General features: G+C 38.9%; 1 protein-coding gene across 8 annotated transcripts in view; it reads right to left on the bottom strand.

Moving 5' to 3' along the window:
- Positions 1-678: 678 nt before the first annotated feature.
- LOC126183525 (E3 ubiquitin-protein ligase RNF6-like) overlaps positions 679-18,793 on the bottom strand; it is a 63,551-nt gene continuing 45,436 nt past the window's right edge. For 6 of the 8 annotated variants that reach the window (XM_049925590.1, XM_049925588.1, XM_049925589.1 and 3 more), the window contains 3 exons: positions 17,295-17,406; positions 6,251-6,312; positions 679-3,049 (listed from right to left, as the gene is read on the bottom strand). In XM_049925590.1, the coding sequence (XP_049781547.1) occupies positions 1,440-3,041 (1,602 nt within the window). In that variant the 5' untranslated portion in view covers positions 3,042-3,049; positions 6,251-6,312; positions 17,295-17,406 and the 3' untranslated portion in view covers positions 679-1,439. Of the gene's footprint in view, positions 3,054-6,250; positions 6,313-17,294; positions 17,407-18,793 lie in introns of all 8 variants that reach the window. The other 2 variants (XM_049925595.1, XM_049925594.1) reach the window with 1 other exon arrangement.

Below are 18,793 nucleotides of genomic sequence, written 5' to 3'. Positions count from 1 at the left end.
CAACAGGCTCATTAAACCTTGATATCTCAAACACATCTGAGAAGTGCATCTCACTAGAACAGCATTTGTTAGATCCAAGTATGTGGTAGAATCAATCAAAAGATAAGGGAAACCTCACTTGTTGAGTGTGTAATTCCCTTGTAAGTAACAAATCTAAAATAATCACGAAGCCTGTCTTTAGCGTTTAATTTTGTCGCTGTTTCAGAAAACAGTGCCAAGAGACTGTCAGGCTACTGTCAGTCTTATTGTACGTAGACAACCTAAATCAATATGTTTAGTCTCTAGAGTGTTGTCTGGCCCGTCTATGATACATTTCTATAAGATTTTTGCGCACAGTACTCATTTGTTAAATCCAGTAGCCTTGATGAAATGTATGTAGATTGAGCACGATAAAAGTGGATTATACTTAAATATGCCACTGAACCTTCTAATTACAAATAAAATAGAGAGAGAGAGAGAGAGAGAGAGAGAGAGAGAGAGAGAGAGAGAGAGAGAGAGAGAGAGAGAGAGAGAGAGAGAGACACTCGAGCTTAATTCAGGCAATATACGAGTTGGAAACCACATGGTGATATACACAGCATTTCCAGTTTTCACATTTTCTGCAATCACTTTAGAAAAACATTTTTTTCTTCCTCACAGTTTTTCAGGGACAAAGATTATCAATAAATGGAACAATGGTTACACATGTGGCAGTAACTATAAAGTTACCACAATCTGAAATATACAATTGTATTTCAGCTACAGTTCATTGAAACAAACTCCAAGTAGGATACTTTTCTCAGATATCAATAGGCCGATAAAGTAAAAACAATGCATATAACATAAAAATCTCAGTTACTATTTGTACAATAAATAAATATATAATCAGTTTATGATACTTTGTTGAGAGTATGAGGCTATAGACACAATAGACATTGTAACAATAAACAGACATTTAAGTTATGATTTATGGAACCAATAGTGTGTTTACCATTTAATATTCACTATGTTTAAATATCTTTTAATAATCACAAACACTATACAAGTAGTTTCCCAGCACAACACCCCCCCCCCCCTCTCCATATGCATTACAGAAGAGCCATTCAAACAAGTCACAAAAACATTCTCGGTGTGGATGTATTTGGGGACAGTAAAGGGAGAAAATCACTAATTGTACACTACTGAAGCGTTGGTCTATGCGGTATGTTGAAAGAGTGCTAGGACCTCCCTCTCATTCAGACAGCATCCAATCACAGCTGCTGTTAAAAACTACTGTTTGTAAAACTTTTTGCATTGTAGCACAGTTGTAAGTAGAGTGTCTGAAAATGATTCTGGAAACATTCAGTCTATATATTTGATAGTATGCAATGGGAATTGATGAAAATACATTTCCATACTGAGTACACAAAAATGTGTCCCAAATCTTCAAATGGATAAATCAGTCGTAATATTCAGTAGCTTCAGTACTCATCAGAATTCATAAATACTTCGAAATCAGTATCAGAGGCTGAAGATTCATTAGCACTGTCATGAGCGATAACAGTGACATCTGCATCTCCAACAACTATTCGGAAACGAGCCCTTTGGTTACCTGGATCATCGTCGTCATCGTCATCATCATCCGGAAGAATATCAATATCATCATCGTCATCATCATCAGAATCATCATCATCAACAGGCCTTCTGCACATTGGGCAGTTATCATTCTGCTCAAGCCATGGTATTATACAATTTTTGTGGTATAAATGGTCACAAGGCAGCTTATGTACTATTTCATCCAGTACAAAATCTAACAAGCACACTGAACATTTCAGACCCGAGTTAACTTGCTCCTCATTTATTGCAACTTCTGGAAGATCCTTGACCTCACGTTTCTGATTTCCAAATAACATTGCATTCACATAGGCAGCAAAAATTTCATCCATGTACTGCCTCATCTGTGTTCTCAATTGTGTCCGCCAATTTGGTTGAGTTCTTCTACGATGACCAGCAGCTACACTGTAATTTGGTCGCTCGCCTCTTGGTCTAAGTGAATAAGGCTCCCTTTCTTGATTTGTACTGTTTCTTCTGATACCTCGGTCTGGCAAAGCACGACGCCTGAGCCTTGGGCAAGGTTGGTGACTACCGGCTGCCTCGCCATGTTCATCTGCAACACTCATTTCTCTGCCATTTCTGGTTGGGCTGTCTGCCTCTCTGCCACGAGCTACAGGGGCACTTGCCTCCCTATCTTGGCTCTGAGTAGCATTAGTCTCCCTCACATGACTCTGGTGCCTGAGTCTTGGGCAAGGTTGACGACCACCAGCCACCTCACCATGTTCCTCTGTGACACTCGTTTCTCTGCCATTCCTGGTTGGACCATTCGCCTCTCTGCCACGAGGTGCAGATGCATTCCCCTCCCTACTGTGGCTATGAGTGTCATTTGTCTCTCTCGCATGGCTGCGAGGAGAACTTGCTACACGAACACGAGTGTACGGAACATCTCTAGTCACACTACGTCCCTGCCTATCACTTGGCACTGTACGATGACTGTGAGAGACATTCACATCCATAGCTTGACTGCAAGTGGCTCTCACTTCTCCATGATGAATGGGAGACATACTTGTCCCTCCAACAGATGGTTGTGGTATAACTGTATCTCTGTCAGATCTTTGTTGTTGTGAACTCTGCTGTTCATCACACTTTTGCAAAACAACAACCTCCCTACCAATTCTTTCATCAGAACTGGCACTGAAGCCTTGTCCATGTGGTGGTCGTGACACCCTGCTACGGGTACGCTGTGTGACTCCTCTTGGCATTAGTTCAAGTGCCGTGTTTGTCCCACCTCCAGGAATGTGCAATGCATCCCATCTGCGAGACCGCGCTGTTGTACTTCTGAGACTATGTGCTGTATGTTCAATTGCACTTGTAGGGTCTTCCATTGCAATGTTGTTAGTGTGGTCCTCCAACTGATCTGAAGTACACTCTGAATGAGTTACGGGTTGTGCAGGGTTTGACAGCACTCCATTTAATCCCACATTGTGTTTCCTGTAACATCGAGGCTGCTCCACAACTGCTTCAGACATTAATGGACCTGTGAACAACGATACAGAAAAGTAAATTAGCACTGAAGATAGGTAACAGATGGATGTAGGTGGCTCAGTTTCATCAGATTGGGGGGGGGGGGGGGGACATATTACAATTACTCCTTCAAATTGACATGCTCTGGAGTCAAAACAACAAATAAAAAAAGAAAGGAACAACATGCGCTCACTTGTAGACAAACCAAAATTGCAAAATACCTTTCGCTATCAACTAGGGGGGAGAGGGAGGGAGGGGGGGGAGAGAGAGAGAGAGAGAGAGAGAGAGAGAGAGAGAGAGAGAGAGAGAGAGAGAGAGGAGGGGGTTGTAATTCCAATCTCTCCAGCTCGGGCTGCCTTGTGCTGAGGAGGAGGATCCAAATGCATTAGTTCTGAAGCAGTTGTTGCTATATTAGCTATTTTTGTGTGCAGCATGCTCTGAAACTAGGCAGTCAAGTACGTGGTTGGTCAAAGTTTGGTGGTGGTCATTTATCCAAAACAACTGTTTAGCTTACATACCCACATAAAATAATCCATATTAATTGCAAGACAACTGGCATATGAAACGGCTGCTTTCACATGTGCCTAACTATGATCAGATACGAAATGCCTGTGATTGAATTGTGATAAGATGTAGTGGGAGTATACAAGAAACATTTTAACAACTGGGCTGTCCACAGGGTAATGAAAATGACAAGGCTGGTTCATGACTGTAAGCTGTGTCTATGTAGTGTGGCCGATTGGTTGCTATTTTGGAGAATAAAAGTAGGATTTTAGGTGAGATTCTTTACTTCACACCACAATGAAAATTAGTTAAAGCTCTAGCAACAGATAACGTTTGAGTTTAACAAGGGCTGAGTGTCAGGGGTTCAAATGGCTCTAAGCATTATGGGACTTTAACATCTGAGGTCATGAGTCCTCTAGACTTAGAAACTACGTAAACCTAACTAACCTAAGCACATCATCACACACATCCATGATCCAGCAACCGTAGCAGGAACGTGGTTCCAGACTGAAGCACCTAGAACCACTCGGCCACATCAGCCGGCTTGAGTGTCAGGGGAAGCGCTAATCAATGAGAAACTTGCACTGGGTCATAGGTTTGTCTGTTTCAGATTACTCCTGAAAATGAAGGTGCCAATATAGTAGGGAAGGTACTTTTTGTGTGTGAATAAAAGGAAACTGTCAAAACAGAGATTGGTATGTGTGATATGGAGGAAGGTTCTTACAGAGCACGGAAGAAGTGAATGTCAGCTCTGAAGAAGATTGACTGTTAAGCTGAGAAGAACGAAGTTAAGGAGATTTTGTAGTAAATTGTGACATTCTTAACGAAAAAGCAGAAGATTTCCTTATCATGGATCAAAATCCAGAAGATAGTACCAACAAATGTGAAACAGGTATGTGGCTTAAAGTATTGCAGGGAAGATTGTGGTTTAATGTCACATTGACAATCAGGTGGTTAGAGATAGAGAACAATCTCACAGATGGGAAAGAAATTGGCTGTGTCCTAGCAAAGGAGTTATCTAACCATTTAACTTAAGTGATTAAGACTAATGGCGGAAGCATAAATATGGATGGTCAGACTGATTTGAATCACAGTCCTCCTGAATAAAAGTTTGGGGTTTTACTATTGCAAACCTCAGTTTAAGATCAGATGAAATTCTACGGTTCCAAAGACTTCTTAAAGTCTAAAACATCTATAATGTTTATATGTAGACTTAAGTGGTGAATGAAAATTTGAACCAAGGCAGCGATTCAAACCCAGGGTTCCTGTTCACTAGGCAATGCACTAACCACTATGCCACCCTGGCACAGTGGCTTTGCACAACTTCACAAACTACCCTAGCACACCTCCTTCCTCAATCCAAATTCCCATTCATATCTCAGTCCACTTGGTATTCTCCTACATTCTAACAGCAGTGCAGAGATTTGCCAACTGTATTGGAATAGCACCTCAGCATCCAATGATTTTGCTCTTGCCAGAAACCCAGGCATAGGTGATTTAATCAAGTGAAACTATATGGTTCCAGAGTGAGCAGGAGACCCAGTTCGAATCCTGACCTCGGTACAAATTTTCATTTGTCGCTTCAGTCTGTACATATACAACACTCTATGGCACTGAGATTGATTAGTATGGCCAAATAGGAAGGTATGCAGCTGCAAGCTTAAGGCATGTAATACACTCAGACAATAGGAATGACATCAGGGAACAACCTTCAGAGACCAGTATTCTGGAGGTGGGAAATGGCTTCCGTTCCAAGCTCGGCTGAGTATGATGGATGATGTAGAATATTCATATTGAGGGACTAAATAACTATATGTGGCAGATGAAATAAATAATCAGCAAATATGTCCGCATGAAGAGAGTAAAAGGGCACAATTACTGACATCACCAACTTACTTACAACTACTACTTTACATCTGATACCTAACACAAACGGGACAGCTCAAGGTAATTGAAAAGTAGAATTAGTTCATGGACAATTCAAGGTAAGATACAGATTGACACACAGTGGCCTGCCATTCTGAAATCACATAGCCATATAATTCAAGATCAGAAGATGCAACAAACTCATATTTACGTATATAAGCTGTTGATTAATTATGACACAATTAGGTAGACAAATTAGGAAAAAATACAAAAATACAAAAACATACATTATAGTATTGAATTATGAATAATTTAAATAATTTCCATTGTAGTTGCGAGGTACATTCTGATGTTGAGGCCATACAGATGAGTCTTTAGAACAACAGGAACACAGATGTGCAGGTAGTGGTTGTGGTAACCATTATGTGTTGAACAATAGCTTTAGCAAGGGATCAACCACATTAATAAATTGAATAGAAGTTAAAGAAATATTTAGTAAGATTGAGGACTTATTGTCACGTTGTTGAGTAATTTGTGTTACATGAACTTGTGTACCGAGTTTGGTTTACAATAAAATCATATCTTCCTGTTTTGCAATGTACCTGCTCTGATATAGCTTGCACTTTCGATCAAAGGACTAATTAGGATGAACATTAATTTGCCACAAACTTTTACTGAAACATATACACCATGTGTCACCTAATTATACATAAAATTTTTTACCTGGTCCTCATCTATTGAAATTTCAGAGACTTTCAGCAAGATGCTGGAGTCCTACACTTAAAGGGAACAAGTAATAATGGTGATGCACCCCTAAGAGCCAAAAGTATTCAGTGCACTTAACTGTTCAGCCGGAAGTAGTAAGTTTCGCAATTCTGCTGCCTGATCTGGTGTACCAGCTTGTACCTACAACAAAAAAAATCTCCTTTTAGTTCACAGTTAACATTGTATGATATTAATTTTTGAACATTCAGAAATATTGATCATTAAAGCTTGTTATTTATTTCTCTGATGTTGTACCATGTATTCTCTACTGATGTAGAATTCTCGGAAGTTTTACCAAAATTAAGAAACAGTCTTCTTTACTTTTAGGAAACATTAATTATTACTACCTAGACGAGTAATTTTGTATACAAAAAGAAACATACACCTAAGGATATTCTGATTAGTGAACAGAAAGGACTGACACAAAAGAAAGTAGAAGTTTGCGTAAGAAGCTAGGGTGTGTGCTTGTGGCTGATGTACTGCGGTAATTATTTAACAGAGAAAACGATAAGACAGACCGACTGCTAAACTGCAGAAACAATGTGGCTACACAAAGATGTTCACTAGTAATTATCGTTGGTGTCCCACGCATGTACATTGTTACAGTGAGGGGCGACTGGAAAAAAAAAATTATATATATATATACACACAAACAAACACAAACATACACACAAAATTCTAGCTTTCGCAACCAACGGTTGCCTCGTCAGGAAAGAGGGAAGGAGAAGGAAAGACAAAAGGATGCTTGTGTCTGTGTATGTGTGTGTGCGCGCGCGCGCGAGTGTATACCTGTCCTTTTTTCCCCCTAAGGTAAGTCTTTCCGCTCCCGGGATTGGAATGACTCCTTACCCTCTCCCTTAAAACCCAATCCTTTTGTCTTTCCTTCTCCTTCCCTCTTTCCTGACGAGGCAACCATTGGTTGCGAAAGCTAGAATTTTGTGTGTATGTTTGTGTTCGTTTGTGTGTCTGTCGACCTGCCAGCACTTTCATTTGGTAAGTCACATCATCTTTGTTTTTAGGTATATTTTTCCTTTGTGGAATGTTTCCTTCTTTATATATATATATATATATATATATATATATATATATATATATATATATATTATAATGATGATGGTGGTAATAATAATAATAATAATAATAATAATAATAATAATAATAATAAAAATAGAACCGCAATGGATACATATTAATTAAACAGCAAACTAACAGGGATGCTGCCCTGCTCTTCATCACTGATTTTGTCCAAATTTATGGGATATAAAGGGCTATGAAAAAATGAAAGAGACAGAAGAGGATATCCAGATGGCCAAACGTTTAGAGAAAATAGCATTTTTAATGCAGGTCAAGTGAGGAATCAGCCATTTGTCTCAACACTCGGGGGAAAATACACATTTTGGAAAGATCTTTGATGTGCAGCAACATGTACGGTGCATATTTTTGTTACAGAAGTATAAAATCGAATTCCACCAACAGGAAAAGTTAATGGTTTAAATTAATATTCATAGTGTTGCTATAGGAAAAGCAAAGCTTTCACATATAATATTTATCTCTAAGATTAATAAGCTACATGAGAAGCTAAGCTTTCACATATAATGTTGATCTGTTTAGCGCATTTACACTTTAAGAGACATCACACAAATACACGAGTAAAATTTTTAATAGCGACTTAAATCTCTGATCATCTTGGCTCGAAATTATTCTAAATGGCTCGTCATCAATGAGTTGATTTTTAAAAGAGAGCAAACGTTCTGTGATTTAAGAAATTCATCATACATTCTCTCACATAGTTCATTGTGTGTAAAACGCAAATTTACTTTGAAAATAACAACAATTCGCAATATTTTCCTGCGACCTGTTAGAAATAGATTCATTTCAGCAGTTGCCAGAGAGACCCAGATAGGAAACATTACCACGCTTGCGCAGCTACCCTTACAGTGCACATTCATATGTCCAGATTCCCAATGACGTAGGCCTCGGCCTGACAGGAAGCTTTTCAGTGTGGTTTTCGTGACGTAAATTTTCTTAGAGAACAAGTACTGTATTATCTCATGTTTGCTTCTTTATTATGACATAATCCCATATGAGCTAGAAGATGAAAACGTGCACTTGAAATGCAGCGAAAAGTTGAAACTAACCAATAGTGTGGAATTAAACACTTCGTTTCAAATACATTGGCTGCCTCAGCAGGAAAGCTTAATAAAAGCCAAATTTCTTTAGCAAACCGACAAAACTAACTTTATTGTTCTGCAAGGTGATTAATGTTTAACTGTCAGAAAGGTGGAAATAAAATAAAATCTACAACTAATAACATATTTTGGCCTTCTGTAATTAAAGTATGCAGTGCAGTGCCACGCCTCTTCAAACAACATTCTTATACCGCACGCCACTGTATTTCGCTCTGTGGAATTCAAGGGTGTATATTTTGTAATGGATGTCATCAAATTATTTCAGGACAGTGGAAATTAAACACCCTGCCCTCTTTTTATAACAAAAACACCTCACAATTAGTACTGGGTAGGATTATTTGTAACCAGGAGAACAAGAACTCTTCAGAAAATCTGGACTCTTTATTGCCTAATAACTAATAACTTGCTCTTCTGTGTGACAAAATTAAAGATAGGATACCTAAAACCAGTAAAGACAAGAAACAGGCAAGACAGTACACATTTCTTCAATCCTTAGGCCCTAGCGACTTTTCTCTCTAATCTTGCTACAGCTTTACATGGCGTGCTTTCCTTTCAGCAAAAGAACTATCACCTTATAAAGTTCATCAAACGTTTTGCTACATGAACAATAGAAATGTCGTTGTCCAATACCGAAAAATCTGTTAATACAAATAGTACCCAAGACTAGCATGGTTTCTTGATCTGATTACGTCTATTTTGTCACTGCGTGCTGGATAAAACAGAATAGGCCTTTCTAATATTGCATCAATTGCAACATACACCAAATACGCGAGACTGTTTTGGCAATGATGATCATTTTAATAATATGACAGAATATAATTCACTTAGCACCAGAATGAAATACCTATTTGGCCTACTACAAGCAAAAGGCTTTACATTAGGAAATAGTTTCACATTTCATTCATATGCTCAAGTTTCTCACGCACGAGACTGAAAAGCAGTAGTAACAAATTTTTGTATAAATTTGAAATCGTCATATTCTTCCATAACTTGTGTGATTCCCTGTTTCTTCTTCTGTGTTCTAACCGTTTCTTCTTCTGTGTTCTAACAAAGTCTTGTCATCACTAATTCTGTAACTATTTCTACCACTGCCAAAACTCATTCTCCGGTTAACTTTATTAACCCAGCCACAATCACCGGTTTAGTTATGCAGCGATTATTCTCTGGTTAGGCGTTATTACGTCTTCGTACAATGCGTTTTCCGCGCTACTCAGAATGGAACTTAAGCGGCTGCTAGCCGGGGACTACAACTGGCCCTGTCTAGTGTGGCGATCTGGTCAAATATTTTCTGTGAAAATTTCGCTTTCTTGGATACACAGAGAAGATAATATGTAATCTTTCTCACGTGTTATTCCCGGTAGTCGTTTATTTCCATTCCGGTAGTCTGAATCTGTGGATTTCGCTAGTAATTATAACAACACTGAGCATTCGCAAAACGAATCAATCACATAAACAAGCAGCAGAGACATCACGTACACTATGCACGCATTCAAAAAACCAACTTATGATTCATTCAGAAATCAACTTAAAATGTGTCCAAAAACCAGAACGACAAAATCATACGAGTAAATGATAGACCAACGTGCGCTGGATGCTAGTTGCTTAGAGAAACAAGGTTTTTCCTCAAGAATATGAATATGAATATGCCCCCTGCGTGCAAAATTGCTGCCCGGTTCAGATACCCCGGTTTCCTCCCCCCCCCCCCCCCCCCCAATAGATCCAGGCCTGCAGCGCATGCATGAACCTGGCAGCTTGGGCATGCCAGTAAAATTTTTCGGTTACCATGTGGCTGGTTGAAGCTACTGCTGCTTACACAGCCAACAGCCACATTTCTGTAATTTCTGTAACCAGAAGCGGGAGAAGGTACTACTTGTATGTGACTCAACTGCGCGTGTGCATGAACCCACTTGTAACTGATTAAATGAGTCGAATGGAATGTAAACAGTTGTGACGTCACGCTCATTGGAGGCAGTTTGTTGTTACGAAGCATTGCATAGTCTTCCGAAAGCCTTTGACACATTTAGCTGTTCGCAGATGCTTGTACGAGCACTGTTATTTTATTTGGCGCACTTCCTTTGCAATTTAAGTTTTATTTTCTTTTTTTCTCTCGTTCATGTTTTAATGCTGCAGTATTATTCTGCAATAGCGGGATACAGTACTATTCTTTGTTTAGAGTATCGGTTCTTACCAGTCAAAATTATAAAAATTTAACTGAAAACTAAAACAACAAAAAATTTCCGGAATTCTAAAAAATCCCCGGGTTTTCCCGGTTTTCTCCCAGATGAAAAAATTCTCGGGTTTTTCCCGGATCTCCCAATTCATATACATCCTGTTATAACTTGTAAAGGATGCCGAATAAATTACTGCCTCTCCATTTTTCACAATTATCATCGCCCCAGCACATGTAAATCGTCGATTGTAATGTAATAAAAGTGATTTTATATAAGAAGTTGTCATGTATGCCTTATATTTATTTCCAATCCCACATTTTCATTTGCTTTTTGTTTTATGGTTTTTGTGAAAGTATTATTAAATACTTGGCATGACTCTTAGTTAAAGATTTAAGAGGGATGGCTGAGAAATATATATTAACATATATTTCTCAAAGATATATTGTTGTTGTTGTCGTCTTCAGTCCTGAGACTGGTTTGATGCAGCTCTCCATGTTACTCTATCCTGTGCAAGCTGCTTCATCTCCCAGTACCTACTGCAACCTACATCCTTCTGAATCTGCTTCTCCAATGCTAAATTTGTGATCCTTTGATGCCTCAGAACATGTCCTACCAACTGGTCCCTTCTTCTAGTCAAGTTGTCCCACGAACTTCTCTTCTCCCCAATCCTATTCAATACCTCCTCATTAGTTATGTGATCTACCCACCTAATCTTCAACATTCTTCTGTAGCACCACATTTCGAAAGCTTCTATTCTCTTCTTGTCCAAACTATTTATTGTCCATGTTTCACTTCCATACATGGCTACACTCCATACAAATACTTTCAGAAACGACTTCCTGACACTTAAATCTATACTCGATGTTAACAAATTCCTCTTCTTCAGAAACGCTTTCCTTGCCATTGCCAGTCTACATTTTATATCCTCTCTACTTCGACCATCATCAGTTATTTTGCTCCCCAAATGGCAAAACTCCTTTACTACTTTAAGTGTCTCATTTCCTAATCTAATTCCCTCAGCATCACCCAACTTAATTCGACTACATTCCATTGTCCTCGTTTTGCTTTTATTGATGTTCATCTTGTATCCTCCTTTCAAGACACTGTCCATTCCGTTCACAACTGCTCTTCCAAGTCCTTTGCTGTCTCTGACAGAATTACAATGTCATCGGCGAACCTCAAAGTTTTTATTTCTTCTCCATGGATTTTAATACCTACTCCGAATTTTTCTTTTGTTTCCTTTACTGCTTGCTCAATATACTGATTGAATAGCATCAGGGAGAGGCTACAACCCTGTCTCACTCCCTTCCCAACCACTGCTTCCCTTTCATACCCCTCTACTCTTATAACTGCCACCTGGTTTCTGTACAAATTGTCAATAGCCTTTCGTTCCCTGTATTTTACCTCTGCCACCTATAGAATTTGAAAGAGTATTCCAGTCAACACTGTCAAAAGCTTTCTCTAAGTCTACAAATGCTAGAAACGTAGGTTTGCCTTTCCTTAATCTTTCTTGTAAAATAAGTCTTAAGGTCAGTATTGCCTCATGTGATCCAACATTTCTATGGAATCCAAACTGATCTACCCCGAGGTCGGCTTCTACTAGTTTTTCACATCTGTCAACACCTGCTTTCTTTGGGATTGGAATTATTATATTCTTCTTGACGTCTGACGGTATTTCGCCTGTCTCATACATCTTGCTCACCAGATGGTAGAGTTTTGTCAGGACTGGCTCTCGCAAGGCAAATGCTTGATATTGGGGCTGTAGAGATCACCTATCTCATTAATAAACCACTTTTTAAAAGAATTAAAAGTATTTTTAGATAAGGTAATACGTGAATTCCGTTATATAGTTGTAGTGGGGGATCTAAATATTGATACATTAAAAGACTATTGCCATACAAGAAGTTTCTGTTATCTGATCAATGCCTACAATCTCCAGTTAGGTGTACAAAGCCCAACAAGATGTTGCCAGACCTCACAAACACTGACATATCACGCAATTACTAATATTCCTCAGGGCAGACAAATAGAGCAAGTAATAAACGCTGCTATCTCAGACCTTTATGGACAAGTACTTGAAATACAAGGAATAAATGTTAACTGAGTAGAACTACTTCTAGAATCTATACAGCTAAAAAAGCAGACTACATAAATTACTGAAGGGGAAAGATTGGAAGGAAAAACATTCCATACATAATGTTAATGAGAGCATTTTTGCTTGAAACTATGCTAGTATAATAATTGCTTGCCCCATGGTATCCAGGAGTCTAAATAAGGGAATTACGAAGCATTGGATCACCTCAGATATAAAAGCAATGGAGAATCTAAAAATGGCATATAAAAATTGCCAGATAAACAAAGCTACAGCTAACATTGACACATATAACGAAAAGAGGAGAGCCTACAGTAGAATTAACAGAGGAACTAAATTTAAATTTTACCAGAATGAAATTTTGACATCTAAAAACATTTTGAAGATGGTATGGTCTCACAATTTTAGAGAAAGATGCTAAGGAATGTAGGGATCTAAATGATATCAGCAATATTTTTGATCAACATCAAGTTGGAGTACTGGAAAATTTGTAACGCTTTACAATAGTTCCTAAACGCCAAGCAATATGTATAAGATATCCAATATTGGAGAATGTTTTATTCCAACGCCAACAAGTTAACCAGAGATAGCAAAAATAAGACACACTTTAGAAGTCCAAAAACACAGAATGTCTTCATTGGATACCTACCTGGGTAGTGAAGTACTGTTCTCAGTGATTAGTGAGATATCTGACAGATTTAATAAACTCAGCCACGTAAAATCGGATATTTCCTAAATATCTGAAAAAGATTAGGGTTGTGCTCATTTATAAGGGTGGTGATGAGGAAAATCCTGCAAATTACAGGCCAATTACTATCACAGCTGTCTTATCTCAAATTGTGGAAACAGCCTTGAAAAACAGAATATTAAATTTTATAGAGAAGAACATACTAAATGAGGTACAGCTTGGTTTAGAAAATGTAGCTCTACCACCACAGGCACAGTTAACTTTGTAGCTGATGTTACTGGAGCGTTAGATCAACAAAGAAAAGTCTGTCGTATTTTCCTTGACCTCTCAAAGGCATTTGATTGTGTGTCTCACTGCAAACTAATTAAGGGGTAAGGCAGCTGATATCATATATCAATTGTGGAAAACAGAGAGCAATGGGTAGAAGTAATACATAAAACAAGGGGCAGTATTGTGAACATACACTAATTTTCAGGTAGCTAAGTATAGTGTACCTCAGGGGATCAGTGTTGGGCCCCCCTTTCCATTCTGTATGTAAATGATATGACACCAGCAGTAGGTGACAATGTAGTAATGTTTGCAGATGACTCTTCACTCAGAGTAAAAAGTGACCTGGTAAAAGAACTGGAATCCAGTGCTCTTGCAGATATGAGTAAGGCTTACAAATATTTCAGTGAAAACAACATGTTAGTAAATGCAAATGAGTTAACATATGAAAAACTACAAGTGAATAAAACTTCACAGACTGACAGTATTTCCCTTGAACTGTGTAATGCAGTTCTCAAAGAAGTAAGGAATTATAAATTCTTGGATGTCCTCGTTGATAAGCATTTGACATATGAGGGTCATATAAGCAAAGTACACTCAAAATTATGCACTAACATATTCTTAATGAGAAAGATGTCTAGGCCAGTAAACACAGACACACTATTAACAAGGCACTATGGTTTAGTCTACCCTCACTTATACTGTGTTTTAGTCTGGGGAAATGTTGCACATATGCATATCTGTAGGGTAGGCAAAGCTTCAAAAGAAGGCTGCTGGATGCATTGCAGATCTGACCCCAAGACAAACCTGCAGAAATAAATTCAGGAAACTACATACACTGAAGAGCCAAAGAAACTGGTACCCCTGCCTAACCTCGTGTAGGGCCCCTGTGAGCACACAGAAGTGTTGCAACACGACATGGCATGGACTCAACTAATGTCTGAAGTAGTGCTGGAAGTAATTAACACTACGAATCCTGTAGGCCTGTCCATAAATCCGTAAGAGTACGTGGGGGTGGAGATCTCTTCTAAACAGCAAGCGGCAAGGCATCTGAAATGTGCTTAATAATGTGCATGTATGGGGAGTCTGGTGACCAGTGGAAGTGTTTAAACTCTTAAGAATGTCCCTGGAGCCACTCTACAGCAATTCTGGATGTGTGGGGTGTAACACTGCTCTGCTGTAATTGCCCAAGTTTGTTGGAATGCACAATGGACATGAATAGATGCAGGTAATCAGACAGGATGCTTATGTACGAGTACATACATGTCAGAGTTGTATCTAAATGTATCAAGGGTCACATATCACCCCAACTGCACATGCCCCACACCATTACAGAGCCTCCACCAGCTTGAACAGTCCCCTGCTCACATGCAGAGTCCATGCATTCATGAAGTTGTCTCCATACCCGTATGTATCCATCCGCCCGATACAATTTGAAGCAAGACTCGTCCGACCAGGCAATGTGATTTTTAAATCACCCAATAGCAAACAGAGACAAGTGGTCTGGCAGTGAACCAACGTCATGTTACCAGAAGTCCCTGTATGAGTTTCACCACTGTGAATGCACATGTGTTCGCAAACCCAGCAGCAGCTGCTGTCAGCCTGTCATGGAAATAGCTAGTTTGGACAGGGAATTGTTCATTGAAGGGGTGAAGAACCATCCCGACATACGAGATTTATTAAGGAGTATTGTGATAGTATTAACAAGAGAGCCGCATGTTTTCAAGTGTGTGTAAAATTTTGTGAGGGTTTTGCTGCGAAACCGAATCGGGAAAGAAATTATGTAGGTAAATGTCACCATTTAACTATTTAATGTTTGTGTTCTGGAGGTGGCATTATTGCCTGAATGTTCATACTTGATACTTGAAATAGCACTAAGCAGCATATGCTTTGCCCCCTAGTGAGTGACCTTTCATCAGAACAAACAGATCTTCAGTCAACAATAACAGATTAAAATCAATTCTGTTATATCAGCTGGTTCTACATAATCAACGCTTTATTGTATTGCATTCAGAAAATATGTAATTGCACACATTTCAATAGATATAAACTGAATAGTCTTCCATACTTGGGAATAAACTGAATCAGTGTTCGCCACAGATTGTTATTGACCAGATTTTGATGTATTTGTCTTGCCACAGTATTTTGCCAGCATTTCCTATAAAATTATCAGTGAAAACATTCCTTCTACTGTTCAGTCAACTTCCTCCTTGGGCTGATGTGCTTTCATTTTCCAGATCACATAGCCCCTACATACTTTAAGTGTGTCCAAAGTGAAAACATCTCTGGAACAGCAGTTCTACTAAAAGACACAGCAACATAATGCAATTTCAACAGTAACATTAAGCTCAAAATCGGTATGTCTGTGAAATATTCTCTATTTATTCCTTAGAATTCCAGATGTGCAATTCACATATCTCCAGGTACAACTTAAACAACAATTACAGCTCAATTTTTTTGTCGGAGTGGACAGTTCCAGTACATGGTCTCATGACAAAAACAGACAGACTTCTCTAATAAAGTGAAAGGCACAGGAGGTTCAGTAGTTTCTAGTAGTGGTTGTCCTTCTGGTTGGCTTGCTTGGCCACTTCCAATCATTTTATACATCTTACAGTTTCAAATATACTGGTATCAGATTCTGTACCACGAGATCTACCTTCCACAAATAATTGGCACCTGGAACAACAAACAAGACTAAAGAAAGGAATTTATTTTAGTTCAAGAATTGAGAATCACTGAAATCTCAATTAACTGGTTTTGTGTTTTTGTCATCCAAGGTGCCTAAGTAGATGGGGAAGTTTGCATCCTTTTCAAATTCCTACCACTTTTCAACCATCTTTCTTCTGTGAGTTTTGGTCTGCACCCTTTGTGCAAAACTTCCCACACAGCTTTACAAATACAAACTTTCCTTACTGTTCTACACAGTGCTGGGTGGCCGACTCTGTATTGATAGTACATACCAGAGTCCAGCCACTACCCAGGTATCTGAAAAATAAATAACTACTAATGCTTTCCAGTTAATTCATCAAGTGACTGCACATTGATTCGAAAATAAAAAATTTACTTTCATCTTCTCTTAAATCTATAAACAGTGTCATGAATGCTTCGAGCAGCTGCGAACTAACCACTTAGCGAGTCCAAAACCTGTTGTGTTTTTACACGTTAAATAAACAAACATTGTCCTGCTTCCTTCTGCCTAGTTGCATACTGACTGGCTTCGAACCTAGTAATGCTGCGCAGTTATTGCTACAATATGCACTACGTACGCACTGAAACAATTTACGATGTCGTGATCTTGCTGTGAGCTGTGCACAGCTGTTAAGCGCTCATGTGCTTTGAGCCTAGGTAAGGCATATGGTGCAAGTGGCTTACGGCTTTGAGTAGCTTTCTATCTATTCTGTCTGGGTCGAGAAAGACCTGTCATTGTAGAACATTTCCTGGCATTTCACGTTATTGACCAAAGATTAAATGCTTCAAGTTTAGATTTGGAAACACAAAACTCATTAAGCATCCAACACAGCAAACATACACTGCATTTAAGTTTCTGTCCAGTATGATTTGTTGTGTTAAAGTTTCGTGAAGTGTGGCATCAGCAAATAAATATGCTACTTATAGATATTAACATGATGTTGGCTTTTGGAGATATTTAGTAGTTGGTTATTAAATAGAGATACAGTATGTAAACTTTTGGCGAGATTGTGATATTCGGCCCTCACCTGAAATCTTGGTTGTGGTGACGACTTATCTGTAGTGTAGTCCAAAGAGTGGGTTAGTTCAGGACACAGTAAATATAGCAGCCTTCCCCAGCACAGATACCACAAGCCGCACCTGCAAATACAATATATTGAATTTTATTTCATTTATTTAAAGTAAAGAAAAAACTGCAAATAAGAAGTTTCCACTTAAGGACTCAACCCCACGACCCTCTGATTACCATTCTGTACTCTTTCCACTTCAACCACTGCAGCTAAACTATGGTAACACAAATAGTAGATGGTCTCACCCAACCTGCACCAAAACATGATATTTTCTCTGAACACTTGGCCACCTGAAGCTCCGACTTCTGTCACTCATTTCTGCCAAGCCCTGCATATACCATACATTTGGACGAAACTGGTGATGGCAAGTAGCCGCCCCCTCATAATATTTGGATATGGGAGGGCAAAATTTGTATTTTCAATGCACCTAAAAGTGCACATCTACACAAAGGTCACTTTTACACGTTATTATTGTTTTTATTAGAGCATTTAGAATATTGATGTCGATTGAATAATTGTTTTAAGTGGTATTTTGGTGGTTTCTGTAACTCGCTAGCAATGCCCCTGTCCTAGCCATGCTGTACAATGCACCACCTAATGACAAGCACAGCTGAAACTGTAGCCCTGGTCAGAATCATCTGATGAATTGGGTGCCGACCAAAGTGAGTATCTACATCTACATAGATACTCTGCAATCCGCTGCATGGCGCACGGTGGAGGGTGCCCCACACCACTACTGGTAATTTATTTTCCTGTTCAACTCGCAAATAGAATGAGAGAGAAATTACTATCCATATGCTGCCATATGAGCCCTAATTTCTCTTATCTTCATGGTCCTTATGTACAATCTATGTTCAGAGCAATAGAATTGTTCTGCAGTCAGTTTCAAATGCCAGGTCTCTAAATTTCCTCAATAGTGTTCCTCTAAAAGAATGTTGTCTTCGCCCTAGGTATTCCCATTTGAGTTCCTAAAGCATGTCAGTAGCCCTTGCATGTTGTTTGAACCTACCAGTAACAAATCTCACAGCCCACCTCTGAATTGCTTTGATGTTTTCCTTTAATCCAACCTGGCATGGATCCCAAACACTCTAGCATTATTCAAGAATAGGTTGTGCTAGCACCCTATATGCAGTCTAATTTGGAGATGAATCACACTTCTCTATCCCAATAAACCACAGTCGACCATTTACCTTCCCTACCACAATCCTCACACACTCCTTCCATTTCATATCACTTTGCAATATTATGTGCAGATGTTTAAACAGCATGACAGTGTCAAGCAGAACACTACTAATTGTTTACGGGTTTGTTTTTCCTACTCATCTGATCAACTTACATTTTTCTACATTCAAAGCTTGCTCCCATTCACCGCACCAACTAGAAATTTTTTCTAAACCATATTGTATCACCCTACAGTCACTGAACTTTGACACCTTATCAGTAAACTGCAGCAGACT

The sequence above is a fragment of the Schistocerca cancellata genome, chromosome 4, assembly GCF_023864275.1.
Source record: "Schistocerca cancellata isolate TAMUIC-IGC-003103 chromosome 4, iqSchCanc2.1, whole genome shotgun sequence".
Classification (NCBI taxonomy): domain Eukaryota; kingdom Metazoa; phylum Arthropoda; class Insecta; order Orthoptera; family Acrididae; genus Schistocerca; species Schistocerca cancellata.
Note: the sequence above shows the minus strand (reverse complement) of the source record. Positions and strands in the feature narration are given on the sequence as shown.